We start from the raw sequence: 14,886 nt of genomic DNA, 5'->3' as shown, positions 1-14,886 counted from the left end.
AAAAAGAATTGGGTGCACAATGTGAACTGTTAAGCTGAGAGACCCGGTCAACATTGTAAGAAAATTGATTGCACCAAATGTGGGAATTAAATTATAATCATTAAACTCAACTATTGAAGTTAAATGCTTTTAGAAAATTCATGAATTTATATCGTAATCATGAAGAATGTCTTCTATTTCTGTCCAATCAATAAATTTTACCTTAGATCAGAGAAGACGGTGTATTCTAAAAGAGCATGCTTCACTGTTTAGACTATTCTGCAATGGTTCACTTTAGAGTTTCCAGTCTTTGTAGTAAGTAACCCTGGGAAAACTCATTGAGTCCGATTCAAAGACGGATCACGATGGCCTATACTTTCCTAGAACTATGGTTGGATGTTCTCCAGCTAGTGAAATATTTTTTTATTTCTTTAATTTTGGATTACTCAGTCTAGAACTCTCGTTCCAAATGAAATAAGCTGTAAGGGAATAAGATAAAATATAATTAAATAGTCTGATAAACTAAACTAATTTTAACAAAGATACAGAAAATAATTTTTTTAATGGACTTTGAGGTGTGAGGAAAGTCGTGTGAATGGACGTTCTAGATATAGATAGTTAAAAAATTGAAATAAAAGTTATCAGAATGGAATTATAAGTTGTTAAGAATAAATAAAAGCGACTATCATTCAAAAAATAGATTTGTTTTTATTTAATTGGACTATGTTACATCTTTTAACAACATTTCCATGAAAATTTTAACAAAGTATTCGATAGAAAGGGCTGACAGGGGTAAACTAATGAAAACTGCCGGATCCGTGAAAGACTTTGATGAAGTGTTTGAGAAAAGGCAGGAGACAATTTTCCGCCCTTGCGCACAGCCATCTCTAAATACATAATCTACCGAGCGGGCCAAAATTTAAAAACAAGGTTCCATTACTCTTCTCGACAGTCTCTGACGTGGAATCTTGTCTCTATGCTGATTTTGTCGCCTTGGTTAAAAAATAAATAAATGTAATATAATAATATACGCCGTGTATACGAAGGAAATATTTCATGAATATTTGGACATTTTTTTATTTTCTAATCGAGATAGACAATAATATTTCATATAAAATTGTTATACACAGTTATACATTGTTATATAAAGAAAAAGTACTTTCGATTAACAACGTAAAATATTGCATTAATTATCAATGGAGCTTTTGACCGTGTATGACATTCCGAATTGCTTTTCAAGCTCAAATCCATACTACCCCAAACCTTATACCTTACCCTCCGCTCCTACCTCTCATATCGTTCCTTTTGAGTTCGCAGTGGTTCTGAGTACTCAAATATCTACCACATCGAGGCAGGAGTTCTCCAAGGCAGTGTCCTGTGTCCTGTCCTATACATCCTCTTCACTGCTGACATTCCCATCACTCTAGACACGTTCCTGGCAACATTTGCCGATGATACAGCCATCCTATCCTCCTATCCAGATCCTGTAACAGCCTCATCCAATCTCAAAACACACCTCACCCGGATTGAGCAATGGTGCAACTAATGGCGGATAAAAGTCAATGAATCGAAATGCACACATGTGACTTTCACTATCTGCCGCAGCTTCTGTCCACCTGTTACTCTTAATAATATTCATCTACCCAGATCTAACACAGTGCGATACCTCGGATTCGTTTTGGACAAAAGACTCACCTGGAACCAACATACTAGACTTAAAAGACAAGAACTTAACAGACGATTCAGCCAACTATACCGACTGCTCAGCCGGACCTCTCATCTCTCACTAGCAAACAAACTACTAATTTATAAGACTATACTCCGACCTATCTGGACCTATGGATTTGAATTTTGGGGAACAGCTAAACCGTCGAACATCAAACGTATCCAATCCTTTCAATCCAAAATCCTTAGAACTAAATTTTATGAATATGTTAATGGTTCATCATTAGTTAATTAAATATTTGCAGGGTTGAATTTTTCATAAAAGCTAATAATACTGGTAACTTTTTTGCATGTAAATAGTAAAAAATAATTAAAGAAAAATACAAATGAGGTAAAATGAAATTTTAGAACAAACATTTTAATAAAAAATAAAAGGTTTATTTTTTTTTAGAATTATTAAATGTATTTTATAAAAATATATACTTTTAATGGTGATTCTAGTGGCTTATTACCATGAAATTTACCTTTATAATTTGTATACTTAAAAATAAAATAAAAAATCTCAATTTTAATTTGTTCCTTGTTTTTCGTATCTGAGATAGGAGTAAGTATTATTTAACATTTAATCAAGGATGCACGTAAAGTCCTTAAACAGCATTTAACATTTAAAATTACCTATATTAAAAAATAATTAAAAAAGTAAGTACTTCGCAAAGACAAACGCAGTTTAAATGCAACAATTATAATTTAATTTAAATTAACAGTTTGTCTTCTTGGTTGCTGATCTTGAAAAGAGCCGAAGAATATCTTTATTTTACGCTGTATTTAAGAAACATCGGTAACCTAATATGCTATTAATAAAGAATTTTACTTTCTTTATAAACTATAAATACACATAAATATAATAAATACATTAATTTTAAAAGTGTTTGGCAATTTCACCTGATATTTACAGGTAAAAAATTAATAATTTATATTTATGTTTTCTATCATTTTTTATCAAATAATTTATAAATAAATGAATTCTGAAAATAACATTTTTCTTATTATTTCTAGTACATTTTATTTACGGTTTACAATTTAAAACTATTTATAATATTACCATACATATAATGTACTATTAAATGCCTTTGTCCTTTTATCCTTTAACAACTTAATTTTAAGCAGTAAATTCACTCATGCCGTCCACCTAAAACTTCTTCATTTGACAAATTCTTTATTAACATGTCACATTCTTTTCGAATTCTATTTCACTTCTATTCAGCTGCCTCCGCTACTTCCCTACATTTAATCATTTATCATTATCCAACTGCTGACTCTAAAAAAATGTTATATACCTATTCTTTCTGACTTGAATTATAAATATTAATTAATGATATTAAATAATTATCCATACTTTTATTAAACCTATTATAGATATGTAGACTACTATAATTTTGTTGAATTTTCAAATCTACTTGAAATTTTAAAAATCGACATATGGCCAGCAATCAATGTTTTGAATCATTATGTATCAAACGGCACAATGGTTGTGACAAGAAATTATTTAATCAATAATAAATATTTAGTTAATGTTAAATAAATGTAGACAAAAAAGTCAAATTAACAGCTTTTTTTTAAAATAATTTTTATTTATTTTTTAATTTATAATAAATAATTTAACAGATATACTATACAGAGTTTGGACAAAAAGTAAAGCGGAATTTCATTTCAAAAAATTATAAAACAGATGTAAATGAAAAAAAAAGAAGTAAAAATGAGCAACAGAACCGACCGTAGTCAGAAGTGGCAATAGAATGTACAGCAGAACAGCACGACTCAGAAAACTAAATTTTCACCTCTATATCTACTGTATGGGATCGAATCACCCGTTTTATTAAGTGAGTTACGATCCAACAGAAACTTGAATGAGGATCGAAAAGAAGCATTCACGAATCCTCAAAAATACCACAATACATTATCAAAGTAAATAAAGAAAGATTAGATAGAAACAAGAAGAAATATATATTTGTTAAAAATGATCTAGTGTACATAGAAAGGGGCAATAAGTTAAACCGATATAAGCTCGAAGAAATACATAAAGGACCTTTTAGAATAATCAATCGAATTTCTAAAACAATCTAAAAAGTGCAGGAAGGAAAGTTTCTGACACACATTTTTACCATAGCAGCAAACACGAAAGCTTCGAAGTTAATTCTACCTTCAGGTGTTAAGTAGATTCAGGTTCTAACCCATTCCCACCTTAAAAATAATAATTGAAATCCGTATCAGAAGGTTATTTGGTTTTAACACCATGTGTTAATTGTAAAAATTAACTCATTAACTTAAATGTGGGGATGGATTAGAGCCTGAAGCTTCTTTACATATATATTATAATAATTTATTTATCTGTTTATGGGGCAACCCCCATACAAAGCCTGTAAATTACACAATTTAACAATCATTGTAGTAATAATTAAATAATAATACAATCAACAAACTATTTACTTATTATATAAGCTAATAACAAACAGTAAACCCAAACTGGCATTATCTAGATTAGTCAGAGTGAAAAAAAGAACAAAAACGACATTACTTACTTAATAAAATAAAAGAAACAAAAATAAGATGTGTAACTTATTGTGAAGACAGGCATCCTACTCGAAATATAAGGCTTTGTGTTAGATGTATAAAAATAAGTTGAAGATCCAATTGTTAGGGTAAAGACAAAAATTTATATATATAAATTATTTAATTTACTAGGCCAACCCTCCATCTGGACTGACAGTGTAAATTTTAAAAAAATAAATAAAATGAAACAATAAATTATTTACCTTATTCTGATCTTTTATTTGATAAATTTTGATGGTTTTATAAATTTCTTTTTATTGTGCAATACAATGAATTACAACCTATTGATGGTAATGATAAACAAAATTAATTCATCTATTATTAATATCCTGACATCAATACAATTCAGGATTGTATTATATTTATAAAAATTCAGCGCTCCTTTCCAGTTATAAATAAATAATAATTGTTAAAGGAAAGCATAATTAATGGTGTTTTCAAGACAGAAGAATGCATTAAAATGAAATTATGAGAAATTTGTATATAGTGTAATATCACAAAAATGTTAATAAAAGATTTATTTATTTTCATTTTTGTGTTGTGTATTTTTTAAGAATAATTTTAAGTTCGTGTATCATTTTTAAATTTGAGGTCAAGTACTACGAGCCCATCTTAACTTAATTAAAATTATTTTAGTTTTAATAAAGTTAAAACTTATTTAATAAATAAAATAGTAGCCTACCCAACTAATTTCTTATAATTTTATAGCTCAGGAATTATAAAAAAAAATGAAGGATATGATAAATGAATTACGCCTAATTCTGACAGTGTATTTGAGGATCATGGACAAATTTCGATAGGAGGAGGAGTTGAGCCGGTTCAGTACAGCCCTGAGGTCATCAACAAGGCTCATCCCCTAAATCCCATGGGATGGCTCAGTGATTGTCGGTCAGCTTTAGATAGCGGCGGAGGTAACCGCTCTTACTTATTGTCTTCATTTGTAATACCGATTCAACTCTGGACGAGTTTTATCCTAGATGATACTCAATTTGTGCAATTATACACATAACTAATTAGTTTATGTATAATTGTTAAATTATATTTGTTGTTGAGTCATGAATATTCTAAGTAAGTCATCCTATCAAGAGTTAAATCATAAGAAATCACGAGTTAAGACTGAACCTGTATGTTTCAGATTTAAAAAATAAAAATTATTACGTTTCTGTTATATCAACTAACTATATTTATCACAAATATATTTTTTCTAGATCAGTATTTTAATATTGATTTTTAAAATTGGTAAAATAGCCATATTGAATAATATTTTAGATCAGAAAAACACTCATAGATTCTGGGCGGATGTGCATAGACATATGACTACCACTACTTTAAAGGTCAAAAGTAAAAAAAAAAGATGGAATATCTTTGCTAAAAAAAAGAGAAAAGAAATATATTAATTAAGATTATTATTAAAATGAATAATTAAATAAATTGTTAGTCAAAAAAATAATTTCCAATAAGTACGTATAAATTAACAATGGTTGGCCAAAAGTACATGAAGAAAAAAATATTGAGATATTAAATCAATAAAGGAAAAAAACAAAACAATATACCCTACCCTCGTTATTATTTAAAAAGGCCATATCTAACAATTTTCAGTAGAGTAAATGTAACTGTTATACTGTAATTGGTCTGAAAAATATTGTTTGTTTGAAAAATCTACATTAGGTACATAATTTTAAGAACCTGATGAAAATTCAGTCAGTTAAATTGGTATATATTGCTATGTACTGTCTTGAGATTTAATCGGGATGCCAGGATAATCGCTGAAGGCAACTATCCAAAAATAAGTTAATTAATTATATATTGAGTTCTAAGAAACTATTATTATGATTGGATTCTTTTCCAAAGGCTATTTGTGTGGTTACCAGTTTACCAATTAAATACCTTTATATTTATAAATGTTATTACCATTGATTATATAGTATAATAAAGGGTGGTATATTGGGTTATATAATAGTATATAAACTACATAAAGAGATTAAGTATTTATTTACAATTTATTACTATGATTAAAATGATTCAAATAAATGGTTGCCATAAAATATCGGTTATTACATTATTAGTTATTATTTATTTTATACTTATAGCTGCTGATTTGAATGATTCATGCCCTGGGATATAGTTCCGTAGGTGTCGTCTTGTTCATAAGGGATGTCCAGGTCTCGTGGCCCTTCTAACGACTTCGTCTGGTAGAAGTGCTCCGCCTTCTGCTGCTCTCTCAAGCCTAGTCCTCACTCCTCTAAACCTTCCTATTGACTGTTCCTTTTTCCGATCTAGATTTCCTGTGTCTTTTCTCCCACTTCCCTTTTAGGGCGTTACCTTATTTTTGAATCTCCTTTCTCATTGGCCATAGGTGACCAAACGCTCCCGTCAACAAAACGACAAAACGTCCCCCTCCTCTGGCCCGAGAGTGGGTGAAAAAGTTTGACAGTGTCCAGGAAGGGCCTGTACCTGCTTAATTTGATTCCGGTCCCTTGTCAAACCTCCCATTTTTGTTAGAACACTTAAAGGTTAGCAAATCTAATTTTCTCAGGGGACTCTGGTAATGTGGCAAACTTAACACAGATGTTTTCATATCCGGGGACGCAGTAAGAGACTTCTACCCTAACCAGGTATCGGGGACAGATGGCAAAAAACCTTAATAACCCACATACTGTCGTAATAATGGCTAATGACTCGATACATAGCAATATTGATTGTATTATTTTTACTTATTTGATCATTCGATTATTCAAGTAAAGAATGTGGAATGAAAACATACGGGAATACCCAAATTGATAAATTTACCATTTTACAAAAAAACAGTAATTTAACAGAATGAAAAAAATATAAGTAAATTGATATAAATCATAAATAATTCTATGAATACGCAGTTCTATTTACATGTATTTATGGAAAATGATAATCTATTCTCACAAAGATCAATGAGCATTAATCTATTGCTAACTTTTACAAAAGATTGAAAGTATTTAGGTGATCATCGAATTTGGTACTTCATAATTCGTAGTCAGTACTAGAGTAATAATGATTATAAATAGATAAATATAAGTAGATAAATAAAAATAAATCGTTGATGAAATATAATGTAAATTATGATTTAATAAAAAGAGAGAAGAAGAAGTATAAATGTAATATACTAATGTTAAAATTATGATGTTAAGTCGCAATGTTATTACGCGGCTTGCTCAATCATTTTGCCCCATGTGATCCTTCCTACACCTTATACAGTGGTCATCTCTGCCTTTCTTTGATATATAAAGGCATTATTCTGCAAAAGCGAATTAGACTTCTGGGTTAGATGTACAGTGCGCTAAGAAAGGACACTCGTACTTTTTTATTCTAATGACCTGAATAACGCATTTTCATCTTGGACTAAATTGGAACATCTTGAATCCAGGTATTCCCCATATATCTTCGCATTAATATGCACACGCTGATCTTTTTTGAGCTATTAATTTATCGAGCTCATGGGTATATCATTATTGTCCATGTATATTTGTGAACCCTTATTCGTTACGGAGATTAGAAGTATACTCCTGAAGAGAATGCATAGAAAAGTACGCTCTGTTCACTGTTGTTAATCTCTATCAACCTCAAGGCTCTTAATTTTGGCTTCCAGCACTGCTTCACTATTCGCGAATGCTACGAATTGAGTTAGAGCGCTTTGGAAATAAAAGTAGTTGACCACCTAACAAAAGTCTCGTAACCACGGTTGTTTTAACATTGTAGAGGGAATATAGGGATGATTGGAGCTGCAGTATGTTTCGGGAGTTCAAAGGCCCTATTAGGCGTTTCAGCCTAGAAAAAGGCTAAATCATACTAATTCGTGCAGTCTGACAGAGGATGCAACCCAACCAGGAGTTCAAATGTGCTTGCTTACCGGATTGCTCTCGCCTTGAGGAACATAAAGTAAATAGGAATTATCCTGGAGATTAGGATGATGAGTAAAGTTCAAATGAGAATTAGGATCTAAAGTACATACCAAACTGAAGTAGTTTATTAATACGACGCATTTATTATTTTCCCGAGTACTTAGTACCTAAAGGGTTGGATGCGTATAATGTTCTACAGACCGGCTTCCCCAATTGTTTATGACTAATTAAACGTCGATTTAATACATGAGAAAAATATATATAAATTCCACAAGTCCAACGTGTTATCAGAAATCAAGATAAGCAATATGAAATTAAAAAAAAATATATTATTCATAATTTCTTTTATCTCTCTAATCACAATTTGTTATATTAGAAAGAAAAAAAAGGAGTAGAGATAGGTTAAAAAATAATAAAATAATGCTATAATTTACTTTTTAGGCCGTTGATGTTAAAAGATAGATTATTCTCCCTCTTCCAGGTGATGTTGGGCGAAGGTGAGCCTGAGGCAGCACACCAGAAGATGGCACTGCTGTTCTCTCGGACCGTCATGTCGGTACTGGTACCAGCGTCCAGGATGTCTGGAGGCACTGTAAACAAGAAAATATAATATACAGTTAAAATAAAGGAATCTAAAAAAAAAAGGACCATAAACGATGAGTTTGATTATATAGTGTTATTAATCTGAAAAAAAATATTAGTAGTTAGTAGGAATAATTTAAGATCTAATTATCTTAAATTATGCCTACTTAAACTTTATAATAAAAATTACATAAAATTAACATTTATATGTCACTAAACTATTTTCGCTTGTGCATTCATAAAAGTATTTTTCCCGGCACATATCTTTATCGAACAGCTGGCCTGATTTAGCTGAAAATTGAGGAAAAATTGGGGATACGTGTTAGTACAAGAGACCGGTGGAAAAATTCAGTTGTTTCACCCCAATTTTAGATTAATTAAATAAAACTATGCATAACTACTAGGCAGAATTGATGAGTATTCCAAGCATAGTTAGGGGGAAATATTACAACTGATTCAATAGATTAAAAAAATTAATTTTTCTTTCGTAGCTCCATATTTTTAACCCTTGGAATTCATTCTAATTGATTCCCGAGGTGAATAACCTAAGAATTGATCCCTCCCAAGTTCAACATAGTGTAGAAAACAGTCATTGGCCATCGATGTGTATTTCGCTGCACGTAGTATGTGGCGCACATTTGTTTAGCAGTGTCACCTCCAGTTTTGTGAGCATTATAATACGTTATGATCTCAGGTTTTTTTTTTCTCCAGTACTTTTATCAATGGCTTTGGCTCTGAGCACAGAAGAAACCAGGAATACGCAATTATTCTTGCCGACGTAGGTTGCCAACACTTTTTCGTCGTTGAAATCAAAAAGGCCGGAATATTGTGGTCTCCCTATAGAATACCCCTATCAAAGAAATACTGAAATAACGATTGAAGAATTAAAAAAAAAATTAAGAGTGGCGATGAACCTGAAAGACACCAGAAAGGCGCTGACACCAGGTGAGCCTGACAGGCACACGATCCCCTGTCAGGTAATGGTACCTGACTAAAATGACTCTAATATGAGTATCGAAAAACAGCGAAGTTTTTGAATTGACTATCTAAAGTGAAGAATAATGGCCTTAGGTTTCTAACGTAATCGGGCGCGGTGAGCCTGTCAGATTAAAACACCTGTGACGTCCTTTCTTGCCGGCAAGAGATGAACTGACTGGGCGGGTTGGAACCACCCCACAAAGTTAGGAAACTACTGTGTCAAACTGGGCTCCTTTTTGGAATCGACAGCAAAAAAAACGAATCCTGTGCCTGTCAGATCAAAAGTAGAATTCATTTTCCATAGTGTAAACCCTAATAGAGCCATAGACGTTGAAGAGTTCCGAAGCTATATTTTTTTAAAAAAACAAGATTTCATAACAAATTAACGAAAAAGTCCAAAAAAAAATTTGGGAAAACTATATCTTAAGAATCATTAAACGTACAGATGTCTATTAGTACTCAAATTAAAACTAGTTGAATGTAATTTATACTGTTTCTCTTCGTAGGAATAGTAGTTTTTATGATCACAAACGCACACACATAAACCTCTTTGCCAGATATGCTTATTTAAACCCTGCCACGTTAAAAGAATTCGGTTGAAAAATATAATTCGGAATCAGATTCTCTTTACCGTTGAAATTTTCATTTTAAAAATAATTTTATTCCGTTTTGTAATTATGGAATAAATATAAGGTTAAATAAAATTTACTTAAAATAATTAGTTAAAGATTAAATACATTAAATATACATATCTTATGAGTGTAAGTATTTAATGTACTACTTATTTTATCTACAGATTTATTTAACAAGTTTTTTTATCAAACAATAATTTAATTTAAAAAATGGACGAGTATAGAAAATAATTATTTGTTTGTAGTTTTTATATATTAATTATTTCTGGACGCTAAGATTAGATTTATTAAATCAATCATATTAATTATTTATTTGGAACAATAATATTCTATAACGGGATGAATATCGGAATAACTTTCAAAGTATTCTAGAACACATAATATTAATTTTAATTAACTAATGAACAAAGGAAACTGAGAAATTAAATCAAGCGTTAATTAAACTACACGGAAAAATCTTACTTTGGCAGCAACAAGAAGTAAGGAGGTCGTCCAACTGAATGGAAAAATAAGGAAAAAAGTAATTTTATTTCTAATTAACCTGTCAATTAAGAAAGTCTCGCCTTTAACTTTCATTTTAATTTTCATTAAGAAAATAATTTTTGAAAAATTCAAAAAAAAGATGTTCCAACAACGACCTATTTTATGGAAAAATAAATAGCTCCATTGTTAATTAAAAAGCTTTGGGCAAATACAAAATAATCGTTAATTTAGATCAGATTTTAATTACTATTTAAAAAAAAAAGAAAGATTTTTAAGACAACTCAAACTTTTTTTTTTTACAGGATTGTGTTAGTGTGACAGAGGAGCTTAAGTATTAATGGGCTCAATTTTATTGTCCACATGGTCTTCTGATGAAAAATATTAAAATTTTATGATATGCTATTTTGATGTTGCACCGACGACATTTATATAACATCTACTTTGGCAGATTTCATGTAAAATATATTTATAAGTAATGAGTCATTACACTACAGCCCCATTTTCCCAAAATAATTTGGACAAGGCATTACCGATTACTTGGGAAACTCAGTTTTCAAAATTTATTAGCGAAAACAGTCCAGTAATGATTTAGACCTTATAATATTAAAAAGTAAAACGCAGCATAAAAAATAATAATACATGAATAAATTCTAGTTCATGGATATATGATTTAATTAATTTGAGTGTAAAAATGAATTTGTGATTTAATTATTAGTGTTTTTAGTAGTAGGCACATGCCAGTTTTTTGTTTTGTTTTACGGAACTTATTGTTTTTACTTCATTTATTTTATTTTATTTTTATTTATTTTATTAACAACTTTCAAATATCTAGGCACTAATAGGTGTACGTATACATATATTAGCTTCCTTCAAATCAGATGGTAATTCTATCATATTAATATAGCGTTAGTGTTGACAGTTCGAACATCCTTTATCTTCTTCAGAAATACTAGCGTACATCAAAGAAAAACAGAGAAAAAGTGAAAAAGGAAAAAAGGGAAATATTAACAATAGTAGCCACTGAAATATAAAAAATAATAATAAAGAAATATAAAAATAAAAGAAAATACTATCATGTTGGTTATAAATAAAAATATGAATCTATATCAAGAATATAATAATATAAATCTAATCAAACAATAAAAAAAAAGTACAAGACCAAGAATATTAAATTTAAGGAACAATAAAATAAATATATATTCCCACTGATATACAATATTAACATTGAGCAGGGGAACTCCGAACCAAGCCTAGCCACCCTCGTGTGGAAGGCAAAGAGATCCCAGCGCTTCTCTCCCAGCCGCGTCATTGGAACTGATGGCCACGTCATGACTTGAGTGGAGAAGCTGGCCATTGCCAAAACTCAAAAAAAAAAAAAAGGATCGACGAAATAAAAATACTCAATGACATAACTATATAATTTTATCATTTTAAATAGAATATTTTCTATTACATTATTTACGGTGCATTATATAATATAATGCAATAGGACAATATTATTATATGATTGATATAAATCGAATCTCAACATCTTGGGTGTAGTCCGTTTACAGGATGAATATCACATTGAAGCGGGTTCTTAATTCTCATTAGCTAAGCGCTACATCATCGCTCAATCCCTTTGTGAGGGAAGCTTCGTCTCCTTAGGGATTAGTGCAAGAGAGTATGGAGGGTACTACTCTTCGTTATTTCTCTGTCAATATATTTATCTTTTTTCAAACAAAAATAATTATATTATTCAAACTACTAATAAAACTTGTATATACAGATTAAACATGAAGACCTAGTCAAAGAAAAAAAACACTTAGGCCTAAATCTCAATTTGATTCATGAAAAATATTGTGCGGACTAGGAATCACACACTATGTCTCTACAAAACAAAAAATAAAATAAAAATCCTAAACGCACTCTGAAGACTATATGCATTTCTGATTAGCTTCACTGACGTCTGTGAAAATACTGTCATATTTTTTTATTTATTTTCTATTTAATTTATCTAACTGTATTTATTAACTTGTATTTAAAGATTCAAATTTTGAATTTTTTTTTCAAGAAAAAAAAGGCCTTTTTTTTTATCTTAATTTAAACAATGGCGACATTTCTGGAATTTTTCCATCATCTGGTCCATATCTATATTTATATTAGAGAAAATTGGATCTTATCAACCCCTTAAATTCACTTCCACATAATTCCATTACATAATTTCTCATACTGTATTAGTATATGAAAGGAAATAAGCTAAATATCAATATATATTTCTTTGATACTTTGATTCGTTCTATATTCCTTATCGCTCCTTTAAAATATCTATCATGATATTTCAAAATTGCTATTCATTTCTTCTGAAGTTATTGTAATGTCACATTATTTTACAAAATGTAATTTTTAATTACAATATTTCAATTCCACAAGTTATACCTATTTGTAGATATCCACCTACTTGTAATTGGACTATTATTTATTTGAGTCTTAGTCTAATTCCACCCCTATTTATTATAGCCACTCAGATCACTACTACATATTATTTTTTTTTAAATTACGCCAGCGTAATATTCTCCTATTTCTCTTATATAAATATGAAATTTATTAGATTTTTAATATTTTAGTTTTTATGTTCTCTGTTTTTATTATATGTTGCTATAGATATGTACCTTTAATTACTTTGTGACAACTGTCTGTAGAGGGTCTCCAGTAGAGTAAGAAACAAAGTTGTCCGGCACTATCTTAGGTTTATATAGCGTCCGATTCAAAATAAAATATAAACTTGTTTTCGCATGGTATGCCGCTTGTTTAAGTAAGGCCCCCCCTCACTTCTGAAAGGAAATTCATGATGCCATCTAGTGGCAAGGAGATGCAGTAACAAGCTTGGGCAGCCATCTTGGTCCCAAAAACAGAGTGAGTGAGTACCAGTGAGAAAGCCATCGTGACCTGTGCCAGTAGAGAGGAGTTCAGGACTCTTCAATAAGGTCTCTTCTCATAATGATGAGCGAGTAAATCCTTCGACTCAGGCGAAGGAAGCGGCGGCGGCGGGAGGATGAGAAGAGAGAACCCTACTTCCATAATCACATTCACATCACAACCAACCATCAAGCTCCATAGAATCCAACAAGTAAAATGTAATATCCATCAATTAATGTAATAACACTAACCAACTAACACATTGTCACTATTTGTTCAAACCATGAGAATAGAAGTATTTTATTTTAAAGTATATGATATCAAGTTATTTAAATACAGTCCACTCCATCAATACCAGTAAATTATCATTATTACCATTATTAATTTGAACCAGCTGATCAGTATAATAATTAATTTGGGTAATATCCCCCAATTTTACTCCAGGGAATACCTAAATTAAACACCGCTATTAAAGCAAATTTACAATATAAAATATGATTCATGGTAATATTAATTATATTTCAGCTCACGAGAAATTGCAAACAAACTAAAATAAAAGTTTAAAAAAGTCATTATTTTTGCCCCAAATTCATTTATTTAGGATATAAGAACAAAAAAGTACAATAATTAATAATTCAATACAAAGAAAAAATCGGAACTTAATGAGTTAAAATGATCGTAAAACTTTAAGAACACTCATTTTCACATCTCTCCAACAACATTTATTTGCTTTTTTTATGGTCTGACTTCTGAAATTATTTAAACGAGCATGCTTTGGCATTGAGCCATAATTTTTCATATCAGATTAGCATACTAAGATATAATTTTTTGTTCAGGTACCACATCTCTATTATATGATTTCTAATACATTTTCTTTTATAATTATGTACTTTTGGTAGAGGGCATTTTCTATTTCGGGGAATTTCGTGAATAAACTAAGGACAAGGCTAAATAGCAAATCGATAGACGTCCTCTGTTTTCTGAAATCATATTTCATTAAACAAAAAAAATAAATAGAATATTTAAATTTGTATTAAAATTGCCCGGAATAGAAAATACTCGGTCCTTTGCTTAATTATCTTTAAAACTAAAATTGATTTTAATAAGTGTGTATGCATAAACTTTATTTACTCTTGTCTTTCGGCTTTGACTATAATTTACATTATATAATACACAGTTATATA

The 14,886-nt window shown here is 30.2% G+C and overlaps 1 protein-coding gene across 1 annotated transcript in view; it reads right to left on the bottom strand.

Annotated features, from left to right (window-relative positions):
- Positions 1-14,886, bottom strand: part of LOC106689334 (neuronal growth regulator 1) — a 177,962-nt gene that overhangs the window by 109,368 nt on the left and 53,708 nt on the right. The window contains exon 3 of the mRNA XM_067052010.1: positions 8,564-8,719. Coding sequence (XP_066908111.1) covers positions 8,564-8,719 — 156 coding nt within the window. The remainder of the gene's footprint in view (positions 1-8,563; positions 8,720-14,886) is intronic.

The sequence above is a fragment of the Halyomorpha halys genome, unplaced genomic scaffold (assembly GCF_000696795.3).
Source record: "Halyomorpha halys isolate HHAL.00 unplaced genomic scaffold, Hhal_1.1 Scaffold1331.1, whole genome shotgun sequence".
Classification (NCBI taxonomy): Eukaryota; Metazoa; Arthropoda; class Insecta; order Hemiptera; family Pentatomidae; genus Halyomorpha; species Halyomorpha halys.
Note: the sequence above shows the minus strand (reverse complement) of the source record. Positions and strands in the feature narration are given on the sequence as shown.